The sequence below is a fragment of the Capra hircus genome, chromosome 6 (genome assembly GCF_001704415.2).
Source record: "Capra hircus breed San Clemente chromosome 6, ASM170441v1, whole genome shotgun sequence".
Lineage (NCBI taxonomy): Eukaryota > Metazoa > Chordata > Mammalia > Artiodactyla > Bovidae > Capra > Capra hircus.
The window spans coordinates 6,274,669-6,297,396 of record NC_030813.1 but is presented as its reverse complement, the minus strand read 5'-3'; the positions used below and the strand labels follow the sequence as shown (position 1 = coordinate 6,297,396).

At 39.1% G+C, this 22,728-nt stretch overlaps 1 protein-coding gene across 3 annotated transcripts in view; it reads right to left on the bottom strand.

Moving 5' to 3' along the window:
* PDE5A (phosphodiesterase 5A) overlaps positions 1-22,728 on the bottom strand; it is a 146,735-nt gene that overhangs the window by 69,443 nt on the left and 54,564 nt on the right. For all 3 annotated transcript variants that reach the window (XM_018049176.1, XM_018049177.1, XM_013964453.2), the window contains exons 4-7: positions 14,536-14,607; positions 12,766-12,855; positions 9,900-10,037; positions 7,684-7,751 (exon numbers count right to left, since the gene is read on the bottom strand). In XM_018049176.1, coding sequence (XP_017904665.1) covers positions 7,684-7,751; positions 9,900-10,037; positions 12,766-12,855; positions 14,536-14,607 — 368 coding nt within the window. The remainder of the gene's footprint in view (positions 1-7,683; positions 7,752-9,899; positions 10,038-12,765; positions 12,856-14,535; positions 14,608-22,728) is intronic.

The following is a 22,728-nucleotide window of genomic DNA, read 5'->3' as shown; positions in this document are numbered from 1 at the left end:
AACTTTCAGATGTTCAAGCTGGATTTAGAAAAGGCAGAAGAACCAGAGATCAAATTGTCAACATCTGCCGGATCACTGAAAAAGCAAGAGAGTTCCAGAAAAACATCTATTTCTGCTTTATTGACTATGCCAAAGCCTTTGACTGTGTAGATCACAACAAACTGTGGAAAAGAGATGGCAATACCAGACCATCTGACCTGCCTCCTGAGAAATCTGTATGCAGGTCAAGAGGCAACAGTTAGAACTGGACATGGAACAACAGACTGGTTCCAAATAGGAAAAGGAGTATGTCAAGGCTGTATATTGTCACCCTGCTTATTTAACTTCTATGCAGAGTATATCATGAGAAACACTGGGCTGGAGGAAGCACAAGCTGGAATCAAGATTGCCAGGAAAAATATCAATAACTTCATATATGCAGATGACACCACCCTTATGGCAGAAAGTGAAGAGGAACTAAAAAGCCTCTTGATGAAAGTGAAAGAGGAGAGTGAAAAAGTTGGCTTAAAGCTTAACATTCAGAAACTAAGATCATGGCATCCGGTCCCATCACTTCATGGCAAATAGATGGGGAAAGAGTGGAAACAGTGGCTGACTTTATTTTCTTGGGCTCCAAAATCACTACAGATGATGACTGCAGCCATGAAATTAAAAGATGCTTGCTCCTTGGAAGAAAAGCTATGACCAACTAGACAGCATATTAAAAAGCAGAGACATTACTTTGCCAACAAAGGTTCATCTGGTCAAAGCTATGGTTTTTCCAGCAGTCATGTATGGATGTGAGAGTTGGACTATAAAGAAAGCTGAATGCCGAAGAATTGACGCTTTTGAACTGTGGTGTCAGAGAAGACTCTTGAGAGTCCCTTGGATAGCAAGGAGATCCAACCAGTCCATCTTAAAGGAAATCAGTCCTGAATATTCATTGGAAGAACTGATGCTGAAGCTGAAACTTCAATACTTTGGCCACCTGATGCGAAGAACTGACTCATTTGAACAGACTCATTTGATGTTGGGAAAGACTGAAGGTAGGAGGAGAATGGGATGACAGAGGATGAGATGGTTGGATGGTGTCACCAACTCGATGGACATGAGCTTGAGCAGGCTTCGGGAGTTGGTGAAGGACAGGGAAGCCTGGTGTGCTGCAGTCCATGGGGTCACAAAGGGTCAGATACAACTAAGCGACTGAACTGCCTGAACTGAATAGAGGGAAACATTTCAAAATTAAGTGGTGTCTCAGGAAAACTGTCCACTTGCTCTGAGTTCTCAAGTTTCCAATCTTTTCCTATCTCCCATCCTCTCAGTCAGCCTGTGCAAACTGCTTCTAGGACAGCGGTCTCAAATGGTATTCTTGATCACTAGTGATACCACAAAGGCTCCTCAGGTCGTGGCCTCATTCCTGGCCGAGATATTTTTGTCTTTCCTTTCTCTGATGTGGCCAGAATACTAGAGTGGGTAGCCATTCTCTTCTCCTGGGTTCGAGAACCGAGATCGAGACCTGGGTTCAATCCCTGGGTTGGAAATATCCCCTGGAGAAGAGAATGGCTACCCACTCCAGCATTCTGGCCTGGAGAATTCCATGGACTCTACAGTCCATGCGGTCACAACGAGTCAGACATGACTGAGTGACTTTCAGTTCTTTGATGAACCTACACTTTAGGTTAAGTGTAATTGGCCACATCAGGTAATGACTATATGTCCAGTACTATATACAATGGAAAAAAAGAATGAAAGGGAAACGACCATGGTAACGGAGGAATAAATGAACTTCAGACTGAACACTTCTGAGCCTAGACTGATAATCTGGGAAGGCATGAAAAATGTTAGACACATTAGACCCAAGATACTCCTGGCTTCTTAATACTTCGTGCATAATTACCTGGGGAGAATCCCAAGAAAACGTTATGAGATAAGTGCAGGATTTTGGTTAACAAAACTATTTTAAAACAATAAATATTTCATGGAAAACGGAAGTCTCAGGAAAATAAAAGAGCTATAGTAAAGATAAGAAAAATGAAAAAGCATCTACAAAGAGAAAGGAGTACACTGGAAAGGATTCCTTTGTCCAAATGTCTTTTACAATGATGATGATGACATGTGACTTCTGTTATTATCATGATTTCAACAGAGGGAGCCAGATGAACCCAAACACTTAAGCAGTCCAATTTCAGAGTCTACACTCTCATACTCCGTGTCTATCATTTTTCAGAGAAGTACAAATCTTTTTACTATTTTAAAAATAGTAAGTGTTCCTGCATTTAACTATGTTTCCCAATATAATTATAATTAACAAGTAGTATATATATTCCAAGAACATGAGCTTAAAGGATTAATTCCATATATTTGTCATTATGTGATAAAATATGTATTTAAAATTAACATGGGGCTTGCCTGGTGGCTCAGACAGTAATGAATCCACCTGCAATGCGGGAGACCTGGGTTTGATCCCTGGGTCGGGAAGATCCCCTGGAGGAGGGCATGGAAACCCACTCCAGTATTCTTGCCTGGAGAATCCCATGGACAGAGGAGCCTGGCGGGCTACAGTCCATAGGGTTGCAAAGACTCGGACACAACTGAGTTTCGACTAAGCACAGCACAAAATTAACATGAAGTTAACTAATATGGAAATATAGCACTAAAACATCTATTTCTTAAAATTACAAGCTTACAGAAACAGTATAACATCACATTCACTTTTCCTTCTAATTAGGTGGCTCTCTGAACTGAAGCACAGGAAACTCTGAAACCTCCCACCATCTGGAAATGACCTTCACTTCTCAAATTCTACAAACCCCAAGAGCTTACTGTGTTAGATCCCATTGATAATACAATGCTAATAATTATGTATAATGTTCACCTTCACTATTCTTTATTTTTATACTTAACATTTCAAAACTATCTTCAATAAATTATTTTATCTTTTAAAAGTTAATCAGATGGTTGGTTAGAAGAGTACTAAGTGAGCCATACTTTCCCACTGACATATAATTGCCTAAAAAGAATGATTTGCTTACCACTAACATCACCAAACTGCCAGGCATTTCATCTCATGAAAGATGTTTGCATTGACAAAGTGTTTAATAATGAAAACTGGAAAGGCCTAAATTCTATCAATAAGAAATTTCAGAAATGTAATAAAGAATCTGCTGGCCAAGGGTCAGTATCAGCTAGTCCTTTTACAAAGCTAAAGTTACTATTTTAGTAACTTTAGCACCATTTTAGTTTTCACAAAATGAAGCCTGATATCTAATTTTTATTATAATAAAAACATACATCACTATGAGGTCTTGTACTGCATCATAAGATTAAAAGCTAACTATTAGCTAATGTAAGGCACTGGCGTTGGATAAATTTTCATTACTGTAAACTCGGTTAATGAATCAGTTAAAATGGTCCACGTAAATTAGTCTCTTCTAAGGTAACCATACTGATATTTATCCTTTATTAAAAAATCTTTACACTAAGACTGTCTTGGAATAATTTTTAAAAGTGGAAAGATATATTTTCTTTTACAGAGAAGGAATGTGATATTCATTAGAAACAAATCAAATATATAGTTCAGTTCAGTTCAGTCACTCAGTCGTGTCCAACTCTTTGCGACCCCATGAATTGCTGCACGCCAGGCCTCCCTGTCCATCACCAACTCCCGGAGTTCACTCAGACTCGCGTCCATCGAGTCAGGGATGCCATCTAGCCATCTCATCCTCTGTCATCCCCTTCTCCTCCTGCCCCCACTCCCTCCCAGCATCAGAGTCTTTTCCAATGAGTCAACTCTTCGCATGAGGTGGCCAAAGTACTGGAGTTTCAGCTTTAGCATCATTCCTTCCAAAGAAATCCCAGGGCTAATCTCCTTCAGAATGGACTGGTTGGATCTCCTTGCAGTCCAAGGGACTCTCAAGAGTCTTCTCCAACTTCAGCGCTCAGCCTTCTTCACAGTCCAACTCTCACATCCATACATGACTACTGGAAAAACCATAGCCTTGACTAGACAGACCTTTGTTGGCAAAGTAATGTCTCTGCTTTTCAACATGCTATCTAGGTTGGTCATAACTTTCCTTCCAAGGAGTAAGCGTCTTTTAATTTCATGGCTGCAGTCACCATCTAGTAAGATTTTAGTTTTTTTAATGCATATTCACCAGTAGAGGTCACTATCACACCAAGTCACTGGGCTTGTTCAGCTTTCAGAAGAATTAGAGGACTTGTCTGAATTAATAACAAAAAATCCCAATGTGAATACATAAAATAAAAGTACACAGAAATATGCTGCTACACAAATACATTTAAAGGTAAATGTAGATAATTCCTCATTTTACACATTTTTCTTTTCTTTTGCGGCTGTGCCTCTTAGCTTGCGCAATCTTAGTTCCCCAACCAGAGATGGAACCCAGGCCCCAGCAGTGAAATCACGGAGTCCTAACCACTAGACAGCTAGGGAATTCTCATCATTTTATACATTTAATATGCATATCATACTCATTTTCCTATTCTCCTCTGGATATATATAAATCCATAAATAAACATGTATATATATATTTGTCTACATAGTAATCATTATTTATGCAAGCCAAAAGTAAAATAATCAAATATTTAATGTTTAACAGCTTTCTAAAATGTTCGTTATAAAAAGCAACAAAAATGTATGGTGTCATAAAATAAAAATAGTATCTATTAATGTTCCTCCTAAGAATAAGACTTCATAACTGACCTAGGCAGCACAGCCCAATACCAGCACTTAAGAAAGATACATACATACTCACTGGGACATGTGCATACTATCACATATTCAAAAAGGATTCAAAATCCACTAAAGCAATGTTAAATATGCCAGAAAATACACACACAGAAGCTTAGGAAAGAACAGATGTGGAGATGGGAAATAAAGTTCAGTTCATGACTAACAATGCCAAAAGGGAAATAAAGGTCAGCTATTCTGATATAATTGTATGAAAGAAAAATTCAAGGGTAGCAGAAACATCTCTAGCATAGAGATTCCATGGTTTATGTACCCTGACTACCCATTCCACAGCCAGGTCAGGAGTCACGGCCTAGGTCAGGGGTACCCTGCAAGTCAAACACATTCCCTATCTGTCTCCATGTTACTTCTGCTCCTTTGCGGCTTCCTGAAATACTTTTAATAGAAGAAAAAGTCTTTCATTGTATCATATTGGTAAAATAATACTCTTAATATAATTTCTTGATTTAAATACAATCACTTAACAAAGTAACAACTTTAAACCGCTAGAGTCAACAGTTTCTCCATCCTGCTGGGGAACACAGAAAAGGACAGGAAATGTCATGAAAGGGAAGAGAAGAAAGAACAGGGTATACAGGGCAGAAGACAGCTTCTGCAGACCCCACGCTGGCCCATGGGGTCAGTCCTAATGAGGAAGGCTGGGACAAAACCAGGTGGCACACTCAAGCATTTTGTTCTTGCAGCTGCAAGCTCAGACAGTTTGGTTTTACATGACCTACAAAGATGATTTTCATTTTATTTCTAGCTTTTTATTACAAACATTTTCTTCCAATTTTTTATGGTGAACTTTTGAAATACATAAGAAAGCTGAAAGCAAAATAAATATCCTACTCTTAGATTCAACAATTTTTAATATTTTGCCACGTTTGCTATATCTACATATGTGCAAATATATTCATTTACTTATACTAAATTTAGATATATTTACTTTATTATATTTAGATATATTTACCGTTTTCTTTATTTTTGGTTGAACCATATTTTTTGTTGAAAATATCTTTTTTTTAATTGAAGGAATTTTTTTTTAATTGAAGTACAGTTGATTTACTATGTCATGTTAGCTTCTGGTGTACAACACAATACACACATATGTATATATGTTATATGTGTATGTATACATGTATAACACATATGTTATGTATACACATCCATAACTGAATCTTTTCCCTTTTTCAGATTCTTTCCCCGATAGGTTATTACAAAATATTGAGTATAGTTCCCTATGTTATACAGGAGGTCCTTGTTGATTATGTTTATATTCAGCAGTGTATATAGGCTTAGTCCTAACCTCCTAATTTATCACCCACCCACCCCACTACACCCTACTCCCTCCCCAGCTGGCCCATCTGAACTATTTTAAACTAAGGTGCAGACATCCTAACACTTTATCCTTACATAAACCAGCACGAATCTACTGAAAATAAGAACATTCTTCTACTAACCACTTAGTGATGCCAAAGAAAAGGCAACAATGATTCCACACCAATATCCAGTATCCAGCCCATATGCAGATTTTCAATTATCCTCACAAATGTCTTTGTTAGCTATTTGTTTTTGACTAGGATCTAATCAAGGTTCATGTACTGCATTTGGCTGCTATGTCCAAGGACAGCCCCTCCCTCTATTTTATCCAATGACTGTTGACTTTTTGAAGAGACTAGGCCAGTTATCCCCTGGTGGCTCAGATGGTAAAGTGTCTGCCTACAGTCTGGGAGACCCAGGTTCAGTCCCTGGGTTGGGAAGATCCTCTAGAGAAGGAAATGGTAACCCACTCCAGTACTCTTGCCTGAAAAATCCCATGGACGGAGGAGCATGGTAGGCTATAGTCCATGGGGTTGCAAAGAGTCGGACATGACTGAGCGACTTCACTTCACTTCACTTCAGGCCAGTTATCTTACAGAATGTTCCATAGATTTGCACAGAGGTTGTTTTTAAAGAACTACCGTCAAGGGACTTGGTTCCTGAAGATATTACTGTGACATCATTCACCAACATGAAGTAATTCTCGGATAGGTCAACTGTAGAGTAAAAACTCTGGAACTTTAATGTCAATAGTAAAGTTAAATAATGTTCTATTTCCATGATCATATGCGGCTTTTAATTATCACTAATAAGAGGTAGTATAAATTGACATGAATTATTTTAGGGAGTGAAATAAGTGAAAGAAATAAATAGTGAAAAATACAAATGGCATTATGCCCAAGAATTCCTGACGCTTGACCCTGGCAGACTTATATTCCTTGGATTATCTGATTGCTTAAGCAAACACCACCAGTAATTTGCTAAGGGTACAAAAATATGAGAAAGAACATTTGTTAGTTTACTCTAAATCCTTTTCAAAGTTCTTCAGAAAGCACATATAAAATTGGACGTCTATAACCTTGATACATATAACTCTGACTTTCTATTTTTTCTGTGTACCAGCCAACAAAAAATGAATACAAACTTTAAAATTACAAAGAACATGAAAAAGAAATGAACTGCAGTAGATTTCTGATTCTCGCCATGTGCACGTGTATTGCTGTGATGGAGACTGCAGGCACTCTTCTGGGGTCAGTTAAATCCCACGGCTGTTTCCAAATCAGAACAGACTCAGAGCCTATCAAATTTTCACCGAGGGTCCAAAGCACAAAGAAAAAATATATCTGAAATATATGTCTGTGGGTCTTGAATGAATCAGCTCACAGAAAACACTGTACCCAGGCCTATACTAACTGTGACACCACTTGCTCTGTGAAAGAATTCTCCAACAGGTCAACTGCAGTGGAAAAAACCTGGAACTATACCGTCAAATAGTAAAGTATTTCACAAATGAAGTTACTTGTAGGAGGAAAAAAGCAACTGCAGCTTCTGTGTCTTAAACAGGTCGTGAAATAGGTATGTAACCAGTATTATGTACATGTGAAAACAACAGAGAGGCCGTAAGTCCTTACCGTGTTAAAGTATCTGACGATTTTTCTAATTCCTCACACTCCATGTGAAACACACTAGAAAAAGAATCCTGGAAACAGAGCAACAACACATACTGAGAAATATGTTTGAGAATACACTGAAAACTATCTAGACACAGACATACAAGTCTGTGGAACTGAGACCCCACTTTCTCAGACAAAACTGACCCAAGTACTTACTTCACGACACTCTCAAACCTACTTCCCATTACTGAGAACCATGCTCTTATTGTTTCTCATACTGACCTACAGAAATACTGATTTGAGTACTATTTGTTTTTGCTTTTCTACCAGCTGTAAATGAACATGTTACCTTCAGATTTTCTCTGTATTTGTTAAAAATCCTCAAGTTTTAGCTTTTAGGCATACATTCACTGCTATTCTTGGGTCTTTTTTTTTGGAAAAAAAAAAGACACAATTCAATAATATTTATGAGATTATTAAATTATGAAGATTTTAGCAACAAAGAAATATACTTTTGAAGTTAAATTGAAAAGCAGCATACATATTTGCACCCATACTATAACTGAATAAAAAATTGGAAGGAAACAAATAAAACAATGATATCAGTTTAATGTGGGAACAGAAGAAATGAGTACATTTTTTTTTGTTCACATTTAGATCTTTGCTCATGAGTTGAAATGTTTTTTATCAAAAAATAATTACAGTATAAATGAACATCAAGTTACTTAATTGCTACCCCCAACAAATTAAGTCTTTAAAAAGTGAGCAAAACAGATTAATGGGTATACTGCTGAGCTATGCTTTAAAGCAACTCTGGTACCAGTCAGTTGCTGCCATGATAGCTGTTAACTGGTAGAAGGATAAGCTGAATGTTAAATAAAGTGATATTTAAGTGGTCTAAAAAAGGAGTGCCCTTGTGTGTAACTTTCAAAAATTAAGTGACAAAGAGCAGTCACAGAGCAAAAATGGTGAACTGACACACTGCATTAAATTCAGACCTGAACTTTAGAAGGATAGCTACAATCTTGTAATTATCTCTATATTAAGGAATTTATAATTGATTGAAAATATTTTAAATAATTTCCATGAGAATACTGATTATCTTACAGCACAGTGAATTCTCATTTGATTTCCTATTAATGAGTTATACACACACAAACACAATGATTCAAATAACACTAGAACACACAGTCCTGTCTTCCTAATAATTAAAAATTTAAAATATAAGTATTAAAAATCTTTTTATAAGTAAAATAATATTTTATAAATAAAATATATTTTATTTATAAAAAATAATTTTTTTCAATAAAATAATAGAAAAACTATTATTCCCCCCCCATGCATGCATGCTAAGTCACTTCAGTCATGTCTGACTCTTTGCAATCCTATGGACTGTAGCCCATTTCTCCACACCCCCCCCAATCAATTCCAATATTCTATACAGATTGTAATTGACTTTATGCAAGTAAGAATCCCTATTTTCTTTCCTAACCCACCAACGAAGAGCATGTTCTCAGTGTCTAAAGGAAAAAGAAAACAACTACATCAAAAAGAAATATACCAAAAGCAGTGATTCATCAGTTAAGAAGGAAAAGAAACTGCATAAAAGAAAACAGCCTTAGGTTAAAGGTGCTGATGCTAACAGCAAAGTCAGCTGGCCTGTAAGTAACCAGCGCTCTATGAGAACACTCCATCTTTCCACACAGATCTTACTTCTTTACATGCAAATCAATGGCTTGAAATCTACAGCTTAGAATAATTAAGCAACTTTCCCCGGTGGGTGAAGAATTTGGGACTAACAGGTACCTTTAACAGCACTGCCTCCATTGGGCCATGCCTTATGATTTCCACACAATCCTGTTCCACTCAGAATAAACAAGCAGAACAGGTCTACCTGCTTACAGCAAGAGGGCACCACTATTCCTGGGCAAGAAAGGTCTGCACACTGTAATGACGAAGCATAGTGCAGCCTTGATGGAAGCAGCACACTGACATTCCCATGGTGACTGCTCAGCGGAGGGTCAACAAGGTGAGGGTGCGCCGGGGCATCCTCCAACCTCATCTCCACCCCTTTTCAACCAAACAACTCATTCTTTTATCAGCTTTAGATAAACAACCATGTTCAGTTGGACTTGAGAGAGAGTTCTGAGGCCAAGATGAGGTTTAAAAGCAATGCTTTAAGGACCGTAAGCTTCTGTCTTTCTAAAAATAAAAAAGTCATACTCTGTACTCACGGAGCAATCTTCATCCACTATGAAAATGGTGCATTTCTGCACCTGCATGAAAGAGATAATAGTGGCAGCTATTTTCTTTAGAATTACTTCTAATGATTGTTGTTCTTCAAAAATTAAGCTAGCAAGGTCAAGCAGCACCTAGACAAAAAAATTAAGAGCTCTGATTTAGTAATTATTAAAGCAATATAATGACTTATATGGGTTGTAAGTGGTTTATATATAATTTAACAAATTACAACCAAGTTTTAAAAGAAAACTTCCCTATTGATTGTTAGTACAATTAGTACTGTGGTCACGATCAGACTCTGAAGTCAGAGCCAAGAGTTTTTAATTCTGGTTTCTCCTCCTGCGGGCTTTGTGATCTAGTTTCTTGAAGATCAGAATAATAGTACCAAAATTATGGGGCTGTTGTGAAGACTAAATAAGTTAACATTGAGCAGTGTCTGATACATAAAACACACTATTGTTTTTGTTGATCCAAACTTCTGAGATCAACATTTACCAACATTGCCAACATTTTCACAGAAGAAATGTTTCCCTAAATAAACAAAATTTTCAGAGTTCCTTTCATGTTTTTCCTGATAATTTCTCTTTCCTTTAACTCCAGAGAATTTCATCTAGTCTCACAGGAGTATCTGTGCATGGAGGGGAGAGAAAGGGTTATTATTTAAGATTTACTGAAAGCAATACTATGCCAGGAGAGGTCCGAAAGATGGGCAGGAATTATTCAGCTAGGAATAATTATTGAAGTTAGAATAGTTATTGAAGAATAGTTGTTGAAGTTAGGAAGGAAAATATCACAGTCAAAAAGAACTGCGTTGAGAGAAAGTGGCATATTGAATGTTTTGATCAAACTTTTTAAGAATAGAGAGTGTAAAGGGGAAAACTAAGCAGATGATATTGCAGAGGGTAAACAGAGAAAGAATCCCAAAAGCGCTGTCTTTTGAAGCAGTCTGGACTGTGATGGATTGCGGTAGAGAAGGGACAAGATCGCCTCATTTTCATAAAGTGAAGCCTGGATTAATGAGTGGTGAGACTGGAGCAGGGAGATGTTGGGAAGAGGCTGCAGTTGGAAGTCATGGAGGGTCCACTGTCTTATTAACACAAGTTCTAAAAAGAGATTAAAGGTGGGGGGATGAATTATCAAAGAAATAAGGAAAAAGAAATACATAAAGCTAAGGGTTTACATCTCCAGACTGAAAGGAATGACCAGGTACAAGCATGATGAATGAAAACAAGAACCATATTGTGAAATTCAGTTACAAGAGCAACGACAAACAATTCCAAAAGCTTATAGATAAAAAAGAGCTCCAGGAATCAGAACAATATCAATGCTGGCAGAAGACAAAGCATAATCTCTAAACTCTGAGAAACATTTTTCAATGCAGAATTTTATACCCAGCCAAACTGGAAGGATGCTATAATAAATATTTTTATACATGTAAGGCGCTCACGTCACAATATCTGTTGCAGGTAGTTAATTAAGAATGTGCTACAGCAGAACAAGGGAGTAAACTGAGAAAGAAGGAGCTCTGGGATCCAATGGATAACTAATGGAGTCTTCCTAAGAAAGCAGTGAGGGAAGTCCTACCGTGAACCCCGCACAGCAGGCATGAGGAGAAATAGGTTTGCTTGAAAGGAGAAAGGAAGAGAACCTCAATCTGGAGATTCTACATGAAAAAGAAGAACTCCAGAGAATGCCTAAATAATGGAGAGTTTGTGGGGGTAGGGCAATAACATGAGGCTCCACCAGTGCAAACAGTTCAAGGAAAAAGGAATAAATTTCAGAATAAACAGGAAAAACTAAATTATACAACAAAGGTAATATGAGCAATATTTATATCGCAGTACTTATAAATACTTTATTTTAAATTGCAACTTTGGAATTAATCCAGACAAAGCTTTAGAAAAGTTAATCATGGTTGTAGAACAATACAATTCTTCCTAAATTCACGATGGAGTCACATCTTGATAAATCCATTGTAAGTTAAAAATACTGCAAGTCAAAAATCTGTTTAGTATACCCGACCACCTGAACATCACAACTTAGCCCAGCCTACCTTAAACATGCTCAGAACACTTACATTCGCCCACAGCTGAGCATAATCATCTAACACAAAGCCAATTTTATAATAGAGTATTGACTATCTAATAAATTCACTGAATACTGTACTAAAAGTGAAAACTGGAATGGCTGTGTGGGAAACAGAATGGTTTGAAGTTGCTTACCCTCATGATGGTGTGGCTGCGAGGAGCTTTGGCTACTGCCGCTGCCCAGAGTCATGAGTATGTGTCACCATCCCAGGAAAAGACCAATTTTCAAAACGTGAAGTTTGGTTTCCACTGAATGTGAATAGCTTTTGCACCATCACAAAGTTGAAAATGTAAGTCTAAATAACCAGTGTAAATCGAAGACCATCTGTGTGCATGTTATCAGTGTGGGCAACATAAAAGAAAAAGTCCAGATAGGAAAAGCAGAGGTAAGGAGTAGTAATTGGGAAGGAGAGATGAGGGATGTTAAGATCCTTAACTTATAAGGCAGGGAATCAAGAGATGACATCTCTAAGTGATAAAATAAGAACTAAATCCTTAATATTACAAGTACAATTCATTCAATAACTGAAAACAGTGACATCATAATACTGGTACCATGATGACAAAGGGTGGTGTAAAGTTAGTAAATCTTTATCTGTTAACAGTGATAAAGCAATAGCTCACAGAAAAATACAAAATGGAAAAAACATCCATTAGAACAAACAGTAGAAACCGTTAAAATATTTAGAAACTGAATCTGTGATATATATATAAAAATTTAACCATTTTCTTAAAAAGAATTTCTATATTCTCTCTTTATAATCAGACTTGCCTGATTTCTCTTGTTCTCCAGCAGTGAAGTCTCATAGAGTTGAGCATTATGAAGAACAATTCCACAAAATGCCAAGTAAGCAGCAAAGTCCTAGAAAACAGGCAACAGGCAAGTAAGAACTGTCAATAAACCTGTCTTGTTATATTGCTGGAAACACGAACAGCATCCAAAAATATTTATAGTTCAAATAAATATTAAAAAACCAACAGCATCAAATAAAGAGTAGATGTTTATTCTGCATAAAATTAGAAACTGATGCAAAGCAAGTGTTGGCTAAATGATACAATCAGTAGATGACAAGTGTTAATAAAGTCGCCTAACGTCATAAAATAGTTATAAAATAAGCAAGGAGAGAGGAGACAGAGATCTCTTCACATGATTTGATATTGAAATTCACTTTATGCAAAAGCTGGTATAGTCTCTAAATGATATTAAGACTTGGATTTAAGCTAAGACCATAAAAATAGTCCGTACCTTATTACTGGGGCAAACTGAAAGCTCACATACTTGATAGGAGAATACTGGCAATAGCAGTCCCATACTAAATTGCAAATATTAAATATATTCTTTTAAACACGGGCCTATCACCCTCACAATACTATACCAAGGTGATGTGTTCACAGTTACACTTATTATTGATTAAAAGAAGTGGCATATTTTATTCACAATCATGAATTTATTCTGCCAAGAGATGATACCAACTAAGAATGGCAATCTTTCAAGAGGGGTTTACCTGAGTGGATTATAGACGAATAATGGAATAAACAGCCAATCTAGGACCATGTTTCCCACCAAATATTTTCAGAGGTCATTAACAGAATAGGAGACTAGATGACTACTACACATTTAAAAAGGTACTTGCTATGTTCCGCAGCAATTAAGACTTGGGGACCAATACCAGTGCCAATACAGCCTACAGCAGCAGACAAAAATAACTCTCTTATTGGAATGTCTTCCAAAAGTTCCTACTAATTTTCAGTGGAGGGACAGAAATAGCAATGGGCTTAAAGAGCAAGAATTCAGTGGGCTCCATGATATACATATAATTACATATCCAGGAAGAGAAATAATAAAACCTACTGACAGAATGAAGTTATAAACTGGTTTAAGGACTTCCATCCTTAAATGGAAAACATGTCGATGTGGTGCAAGGAAGCTATCCCTTCAGAGTTGGACGAGAAAGGTAATAAAATAATGCTGACTGCCGCTCTTTCTGAAGCTAAATTCACATCATCCTGCCTGAATTCACACCTTGGCGCCCCATCGTCTGTGTGCAAAGCTTATAAAATATTCTGAAATTTGCTTCACCAGGAGGCAACTCCAATTTTTAGCAGTCCTGGAGTGCTGAACTTGGAGCAGTGCTTTAGGGTTTTGTTTTTTTTAACTTAATGTTGAATTTCTTTATAGCAGTGATGAAAAGTAAATGGGAAAGTTAAAATATCACGTCACTCTCTGGATAGCCCCAGCATGCACACGGCCCTGAGGAAGGCTTGGGGGCGTGGCGAGGCAGGGTTGGGGGCGTGGCGAGGCAGGGTTGGGGGCGTGGCGAGGCAGGGGTCAGGCTGGGGGCGGGAGTTCTGTTGACTGCAGACCACAGGTCAGTACTGATTTAGCCAGAGGAAAGAGACCGCTCTGAACATTTCAGATCCTTTCAAACCATACTGCTTTTGTGATCAACAGTTTTGACAATTGCTTATTCCAAAGGTCTATACACTCTAAAGGGAAAGCATCTTCCTAAATTGAGGTCATACTAGGCACAAGTTTTGGTACCTTTTCATCTTTTTCAGTGAATGTCCCACCATTTCCTGATTTCTTGTTGATAGCCTGGGCTACACCAACAACCTGGTATAAGAAGAGAACATTGATAATTTCATTGATAGAAATTATTGGTATAAATTCACCAAAGCATGAAGAATTTCTACATGTGCTTTAAAATAACAATAAGCTATAAAACTAAAACAATAGCTACAAAGTTAAAACAAATCCCTCAGCATTTAAACCAGTTCCTTAGCATTTTGTAATTGTTTTTTCCTCATAAGAGTTCAAATGTTTCTAATTTCTTGAGTCCCAGACTATATTTTATTTTGGAATTTCACACTGCTCTGTGAAAGAAATTTATTGGCAATCACTTTTATTGTGAATAATTTTCATGGCTTTTTGATAGAAAATAAACACAATTTATATTATATTTCAATAAAATATATGACAAAATGAACATTTTACATTGGTTTTAGCTATAATATTTCAAATGGCTAAATGTTATTTTATTTCAAATGAAACAGGACCAACGGCCCAGTCACAGAATTTAAAATACAGGAGAACCAATTAGGGTAAAAATAATTCCTAATGTAGGAATGTTGTCTAACTTCTTTGGAAATTTCTGAACTTGAAAATTATCTTACCATCAACAGACTTATTTGGGGGGAGAGAAGTTTTATTGAAAAATCAAACAAGAAATTAACAGACTGAGCCTGACTTCAAATCAGAAGGTGTTTGAAAGAAACTACATCTTAAGAAGACTGAGCTAAACTCTGGAAATGTGCCTTACATTTCCACAAAACACTTACCAAGACTCCTAAGAACCTTCTCATCTTTCTGCTTAAAGTATATTTTACTTACCCATTTAGTTCCAACTTAGTTTCCATATCACCTCAGTTTTATAAAGACCTTCAACTTGCTTTTGCTTCCTCTTTATTACTAAAAGTTCCACTCTTTCCTTCCTTCTGCAATTTAATTAGTGGAAAAAGCTATTATTCTCTAAATGATTATATTTGAGGAATAAAGTCCTTAGTTTCGTGTGGACAGTTCATCCTTTTTTCTTAGCTCATTCTAGTCCCTTAGCTTTAAGAAATGGAAACAAATTCCTCTCTCACACAGTAGAGCAAGGAAGGGGAAACACATTCTTGTCTGGTGCGGTTTTCTGCTCTTCTCAACACATTTCTCCCCCCGCCATGACAGTGTACAAGGATGCTGACTTTTAAAAAGCAGAATCATTCAATTATCCTGTACCTATTTTACACTCGTTAGTTCTTGGCTAACAGATTTCTCAAGGCTCCAATCTCAGTGACTAAATGCTTACAAAAGCTTTTGTCTGAGGTCAAAACACCACGACTGCAGCCAGACACATTCACTTAAATACAACTGATGGGAGCCTCTTTAAAGTCTGGGGTCTAATATACAGTGCTACCAGTAAAACTGGATGACTTTAAAACCAATACGATATTGCAAAGTAATTAACCTCCAATTAAAATAAATAAATTTATATTTTAAAAAATCGCTTTTGGTGAAATTTTATCCTCCACTTGTTTGCAGAATAAGGATGGGGTGGGGTGGTGTTCTGCATTTGTTCTGTCTAGCAAACTGACCAGAAATCTTGTTCACAGGCTTTAAAACCTACCATGTACACCATGAATACCAACTCTTTCCTATATTTAATTTTGTTTCCTTAGCATTACAGCAAGATATTAATCATTAGGCAACTTCATGGAATAAGGACTTCCAATGATGAATTTTCCATCCTTTGTGGTAACGAATTATTTCTCTTACTAATAATTTTATAGATTTAGATAGAGAGGTTAATTTAAGGGATGATAATTAAATATAATTAATATATTCTTTCAAAAACACAGGCAAGTTCTTTCAAGAGACTATTAGACCAGGAAAATATAATACTCACATGTGCCTCAATACCTAGATGGATGACATTTTTAAAACAGCACTGAGAAAGACAACAGATAAAAATCTGAGAAAAGGTACAGTGTTTGTCCAAGGTGACGTTAAGACAGGAAAAGGCCAGAAGACTTTGATTCTCCAAATTTCATAGAGCCCAGCAAACCATGTACCCCATGTCCTCCTCGTGTTAATAAAAAGTCTTTCCTTTTTCTACCATCTATTGCTCCTTTCAACAAATCAGTTAATTTTCTTCAAGACAAGGTTTTTAATGTCAGTTTACAAGGACAGCTTTTATTCAAAGTATTTGTCAGACCTCATATCTGAGAGGCGAAGCCCCTAAACATGTTAGCTTCCATATCACAAACCCAATCGCTTCTGCTTACCCACTGGCTACCTGCAGGGCCCTCAAACACCAATGCTTTATGCTGTTTTTTAAAGCATCAAGAAGCGTCTCGGTTTTCTATTTCACTGGCACTTTTCACAGCATAAATGCGTATCATGTCCTCACAGGGTCAAGTGTTCTTTTAGGAATGCAAAGGGCAAGACTTGATTCTGGCTGGGTGACAATGAGGAATGTGACAGCTGGTCGCTGCAGGGACAAGTGATCATCGCCACAGCGAACAACTTCTTCCTCCATCAGCAGCTGCCCTGACCTTCACTGAGGCCATACATCAGTTTCTACGGTTCTCCCTATTCCTCGTTCCAGGGGATGCTCGGCATAGAGGCTAAAAGGCAGAGAGAGAAGGAAAAGGCTCTACAATCTTAGCTGTCTCTCTCTCCCACCAGCAAAATGTCTCTATCATTATGACGCGATTCCAGACCATCTACAACCTGAGCTGAAAACCTAACTTCACCAAGGAAACAGGAACTTAATGCAGACAGAAGACAGTGGAGGGTTCTCCCTAGTGCTCTTCCTCAAGCTTTCCCAACTCAGTCATTCATTCAGCAACAAATATTTCATTTAACAGATAATCAATAAGCACCGTGAATGTCCCAGTCACTGTTTTAGACAATGAAGAGGGCACAGTAGTGAACAAGACAGATACAGACCTAGTCTTCAAGGAGCTGAGGTTCTAGTCAGGCTGTTACACTTGGAAGGGAATCCTACTCCCGTGCCCTTGCCCACACCTCTTATACAGACAAAATGAAACTGACAGGTTGACCTGACCACTCCAGGCTGTTTCACCTCTCTTCCAAATCCTAGGCAATCGGCAAACGATGGCCATGTTCCATGTGGTAGGCAAGATAAAGACCTACAAGGATGTCCCATCCTACTCCCTGTAACCTACGACTATGTGACCTCAAATGACAAAAGGGATTTGGCAGATATGACCAAGTTATATATCTGGAGACTATCCTGAATAATCTGGGTGATCCTAATGTAATCAGACGGCTTCCCCAATGGTGCAGTGGTAAAGAAACCACCTGCCAAAGCAGGAGACTCAGGTTCCATCCCTGGGTCGGGAAAATCCCCTGGAGAAGGAAATGGCAAACCATTCCAGTATTTTTGCCTGAGAAATCCCATGGACAGAGGAGCCTGGCGGGCTACAGTCCATGGGGTCACAAAGAGTCAGACAGGACTAAGCAACTAAGCACATACAATGTAATCACAAGAATCCTAAGACAGAAAGTTCACTTTCTGTCATAGGATTTGAGGATTTGAGGCAGGCAAGTCAGAATTAGAGATTTTAAGATGCAGCTGCAGGTTCTGAAGATGAGGAAGGGGCCACAAGCCAAGTGATGCAGGCAGCCCACTGAAGCAGGAAAGGTTAAGAGGATAGATTTCTTCTCTAAAGACTCCGCAGAGAAACACAGCCCTGCTGACACTTAGTGCCAGCCTGCTGAGAACTATTTCAGACCTCCAAAACTCTAAGATAATACATTTGTGTTGTTTCAAGCCATGAAATTCCAGTAGTTTTTTCACGGCAGCAATAAAAAACTAATACATTCCGTTAGCATTACTCTCACATGCTCCCGTCCCTGGGCACTCTTCCTCACCCCATATCATATCTTGTGCTTCACCATTTAAATCCTCACCTCCCTGACATCTCACTGCTGTTGTTTTCTTGCCTTCAGTCTACCTTTGACACTTATGCCAAATTTATAGTGTTCTTCTTGGAACACTATTTTGCACGCAAAAATGATCTCACTACTCAAAGCTTTTAATGGTTCCATCCATCCATCTATAGGACAAAAAAATTGCAGATTCTGATTCCCTACACTCCACATAAACTAAAATCACTTACAAGGGTCTTTGACACAGAATGCCACAATGACCTTGGCGTACTTCATCCCTTGAAAGATTTTCTTCCACTTTCTCAACTGAGGCTATCTCCAAAAAGCTTGCCTTCAAAGTCCTTTGAAATTCTGTGTGGCAGTTAAGTGTGCTATAATCTGGTGACGAGGTATTCTCATTTTTAACCTCATTCCTTCTACTTACATCCTAAATTTGCAACACAGTTGTTTCCCAAGGACATGATTCATATCTATGCCTATGGAAGCATCAATACCTGACACTGTTCTCAATGCTTCATAGATACTTGCTGTTGATGATACCCTTATCATCAGGGTCAGAGAAATCAAAGGTTTTTAGGGTGATGTACTTACTGAAGTTTTGGTGCTAGTGGTAAAGAACCTGCCTGCCAATACAGGAGATGTAAGAGACACGGTTCAATCCCTGGGTTGGGAAGACCCCCCCCTCCCCCGGAGAAGGGCATGGCAACCCACTCCAGTAATTGTGCCTGGAGAGTCCCAAGGACACAGGAACCTGGAGGGCTACAGTCCATAAGGTCACAAAGAGGCGGACACGACTGAAGTGACTTAGCACACACACACTTACTGGACAATTCACATCTGAATAACAGTTAATAATATTTGACCATTTTTCTTCTCTTCCCTTGATATTAAGAGTTCTGTCTGAAACTTACGTGGCAGCAAGAAATATACACACTTAGTAAGTCTTTAGCTATGAAGTTGAAACTTACAGCTTAAAAGGACTTTGGAAAAGCATGAAAGAAAAGTCTGAGATTGTTTTAATTTTAAAAATATAGAAAATCACAGAAAATGAGACAATAAACATCCACCCCTTGTCATCTAAAACGGCAGGAAAGTGGGGCTTGTTAAAACACTACTTGGTGGGTCCCACCCCCAGAGTGTCGGAGTCAGAGATCTAGGTTGGGGCCCGAGAATCTGTTTTACTAAGTTTACTAAAAGTTCTCTGCTGCTGCTGCTAAGTCGCTTCAGTCGTGTCCGACTCTGTGTGACGCCATAGACGGCAGCCCACCAGGCTCCCGTCCCTGGGATTCTCCAGGCAAGAACACTGGAGTGGGTTGCCATTTCCTTCTCCAATGCATGAAAGTGAAAAGTGAAAGTGAAGTCGCTTAGTCGTGTCCGACTCTTAGCGATCCCATGGACTGCAGCCTACCAGGCTCCTCCGTCCATGGAATTTTCCAGGCAAGAGTACTGGAGTGGGGTGCCATTGCCTTCTCCGAAGTATCAGCAAAGATTATCAATTTTTAGGGCTTTCCAAGTGGTTCAGTGGTAAACCATCCGCCTCTCAATGCAGGAGACGCAGGAGATGCGGGTTTGATCCCTGCGTCGGGAAACTCTCCTAGAGAAGGAAATGGCAACCCATTCAAGCATCCCAGCCTGGGAAATCCCATGGAGAGAGGAATCCATGGGGTCGAAGAGTGGGACACAACTGAGAGACTGAGCGCGCGCACAAACGAGACGTACAGAAAAAATGGGGGTTTTCGCCCAAAGCGGGCAGAAAGCTTGTAAACGGACAGCACGGAGGTAGAAGGCTGACCACGACGACCCAAGGCCTGAGCACAGCGGAAGCAGTTGGGGCACGGGGTCTCCACAACAGACGGCAGGGGCGAGCGCACGCGCAGAAGGACGACGGCGCCGAAGGAGCGGTGCGGAAACCTGGCCACCCCGCGCGCACGCGCACATGCGCCCCTGCCCGCGTTCGCCCGATGCGCGCGCACGAGCCCGGCCCCGTTGGCCCCCCTCGCTCCCCGCGCGGCCAGCGCCCCTCCGCAGGCGCGCCCCCTGCCCTCGCCCTCCTCGCCTTCCGCGGGAGCCTGGGTCGTAAAAGCCCGAGACAGGTGATGCCAAATGCTACTGGTCTAGGGACAAAATACGCTTTGATAGCCATTGATGTAGAACTACTCAATGTTAATATTTGGTAATGTTTCCTCTTTTTAAGTTAAATTACGAAGATATCACATTGGACTTTTCTCTTCCCAGTCTCATTGTATTTCATGCCAAATGTCTGAGATATTTGCAGTTTTTTGCTATTACAAACAATCCACAATGAACAAATCTGTATAGGACTCTTTGTACATGTGTGAGAGCTTTGGGGCTTCCCGGTGTTGCTAGTGGTAAACAACCCACCGCCAATGCAGGGGACACAATAGACCTGGGTTTGATATCTGGGTTGGGAAGCTCCCCTGGAGGAGGGCATGGCAACCCACTCCAGTACTCTTGCCTGGAGAATCCCACGGACAGAGGAGCCTGGCGGGCTACAGTCCGTGGGGTTGCAGAGAGTCAGACAAGACTGAGCGACACAGTATGCACACACACAGGTGAGAGTTTCTTTGATGAAATCTTTAAAGGATTCTAGAATTTTTACCTTTATCATCAGTGCAGAAAAGTTCTGTTAACCTCACATCCTAACCAGAACCTAGTATGATGAGGCTTTTTAATCTTTGTCAATCTGTTGGTAAAAAATATATCTCATTATTGCTTTAATTTGTATTTCCCTAATTACTACAGAGAATGAACACTTTTTAATTATTATTGGCTACCTTAGTTTTCTTTTTCTGTGTTGCCAATGTGTATCTTTGCCAATTTTGAATTGTCTGGCTTTTTGAGAACCAAAGTTTCTTATTTCTTTAAATGGCTGGTAAGACTGACTTTACTTGGTTGTGATCCATTTTATCCAACTGTTATGCACAAGTCCTACTATACCTGTTTCTTTCAAGAGTATGTTTATGGATCTTCCAGGGTTGGGAGACAAGACAAGAAAGATTACAGGAGTGGATGCTTTTACTCTTGCAGCCTGGGTGGCCAAGAAGAGGCAGTCAGGGTGAAGAGAAACTTTTAGGAAGTTGCAAGATATAAACAGCAGTGCCCTGAAGATAACTGGCATCAGAAATACATTATCAATGGCCAGTAGCTCTAATATAGTTAATAAATCCATTCCTGGTCAAAAAAAGAGGAAAACTTATAATGCCAAAAAGTTTGCCATTTAAAAAAAGAAGGAAGGGTCTGCAATGTAATGGGTGCTTTCTCTGTTAATCCTTCTAATCTTTGTCACAACACTTTTGGGTCAATATGATTACTCTTATTTCATCACAAGAACAGCTGATATTCAGAAAAGTAAACCAGGTAGTGCAAGAATGTGGAGACCCCCGTGCTTCTCCAGGTATAACCCTGTACGTTATGATCTTTCCACTACTCCCCTGCAGGGGAGAGTGGGCCAGAACTAATATAAAATACAGCTTCCTAAGTACTAGGATTCAAACGAGACGAATCCTGAAGACCACCAGTTTCCCTGTATATCCAGGACTGTTTTCAGACCCCATACATACGCTTATCTTGTTAATGCATGCTTTCCTCAAAGGGAATGGAACAGTTTTAAAACGAAACAAAATCAAATCCAAAGTGGCTGCTTAAAGTTCTGTTTTCTTAGACTCCTGATTATAAATTATTTTTATTGCCAAGAACTACTTACATAACATAGAAGTCCTGTGTTTCAGGGGGAACTAGATAATAAGCAACTTCAAAAATAAGCAGATTATTCAAGAAAAAGCAAAATAAGCCTATGGTGATAAAAGTCAGAACTGGGTAGCCCATGGCTCTTGGGCATTGACAATGGACAATGGTCATTAAAGTGTTCACTATCTTGATTGGGGTGTTACTTACACAGATATATAAACATTTGTCAAACCTCATCAAATTGTATAATACACATAATTGTATAATACACACAATTTACTGTATGTAAACTTTACCTCAGTTGCAAAAAGTATTTAAAAGTAAGCTGGTGATTGCTTATGATGTTGTAAGATGGTGCGGTCCACGTACTGAGCTCCCAGCTGCCCTGGTCATGGAGGACACACTGAGGTCCTAACCGTGTGCTCTGTGCTGGCAGCAGAGCAGAGGCTCCCGGATGGCGCCAGAACACATCCACCTTTGGGGGTCAGTAGCTGTCCCGCCCTGGGAACATCCAGTGGGAGTGGTGCCAACCTGAGGTTGGATTCCTTCCAGACAAGGGGATGCTGG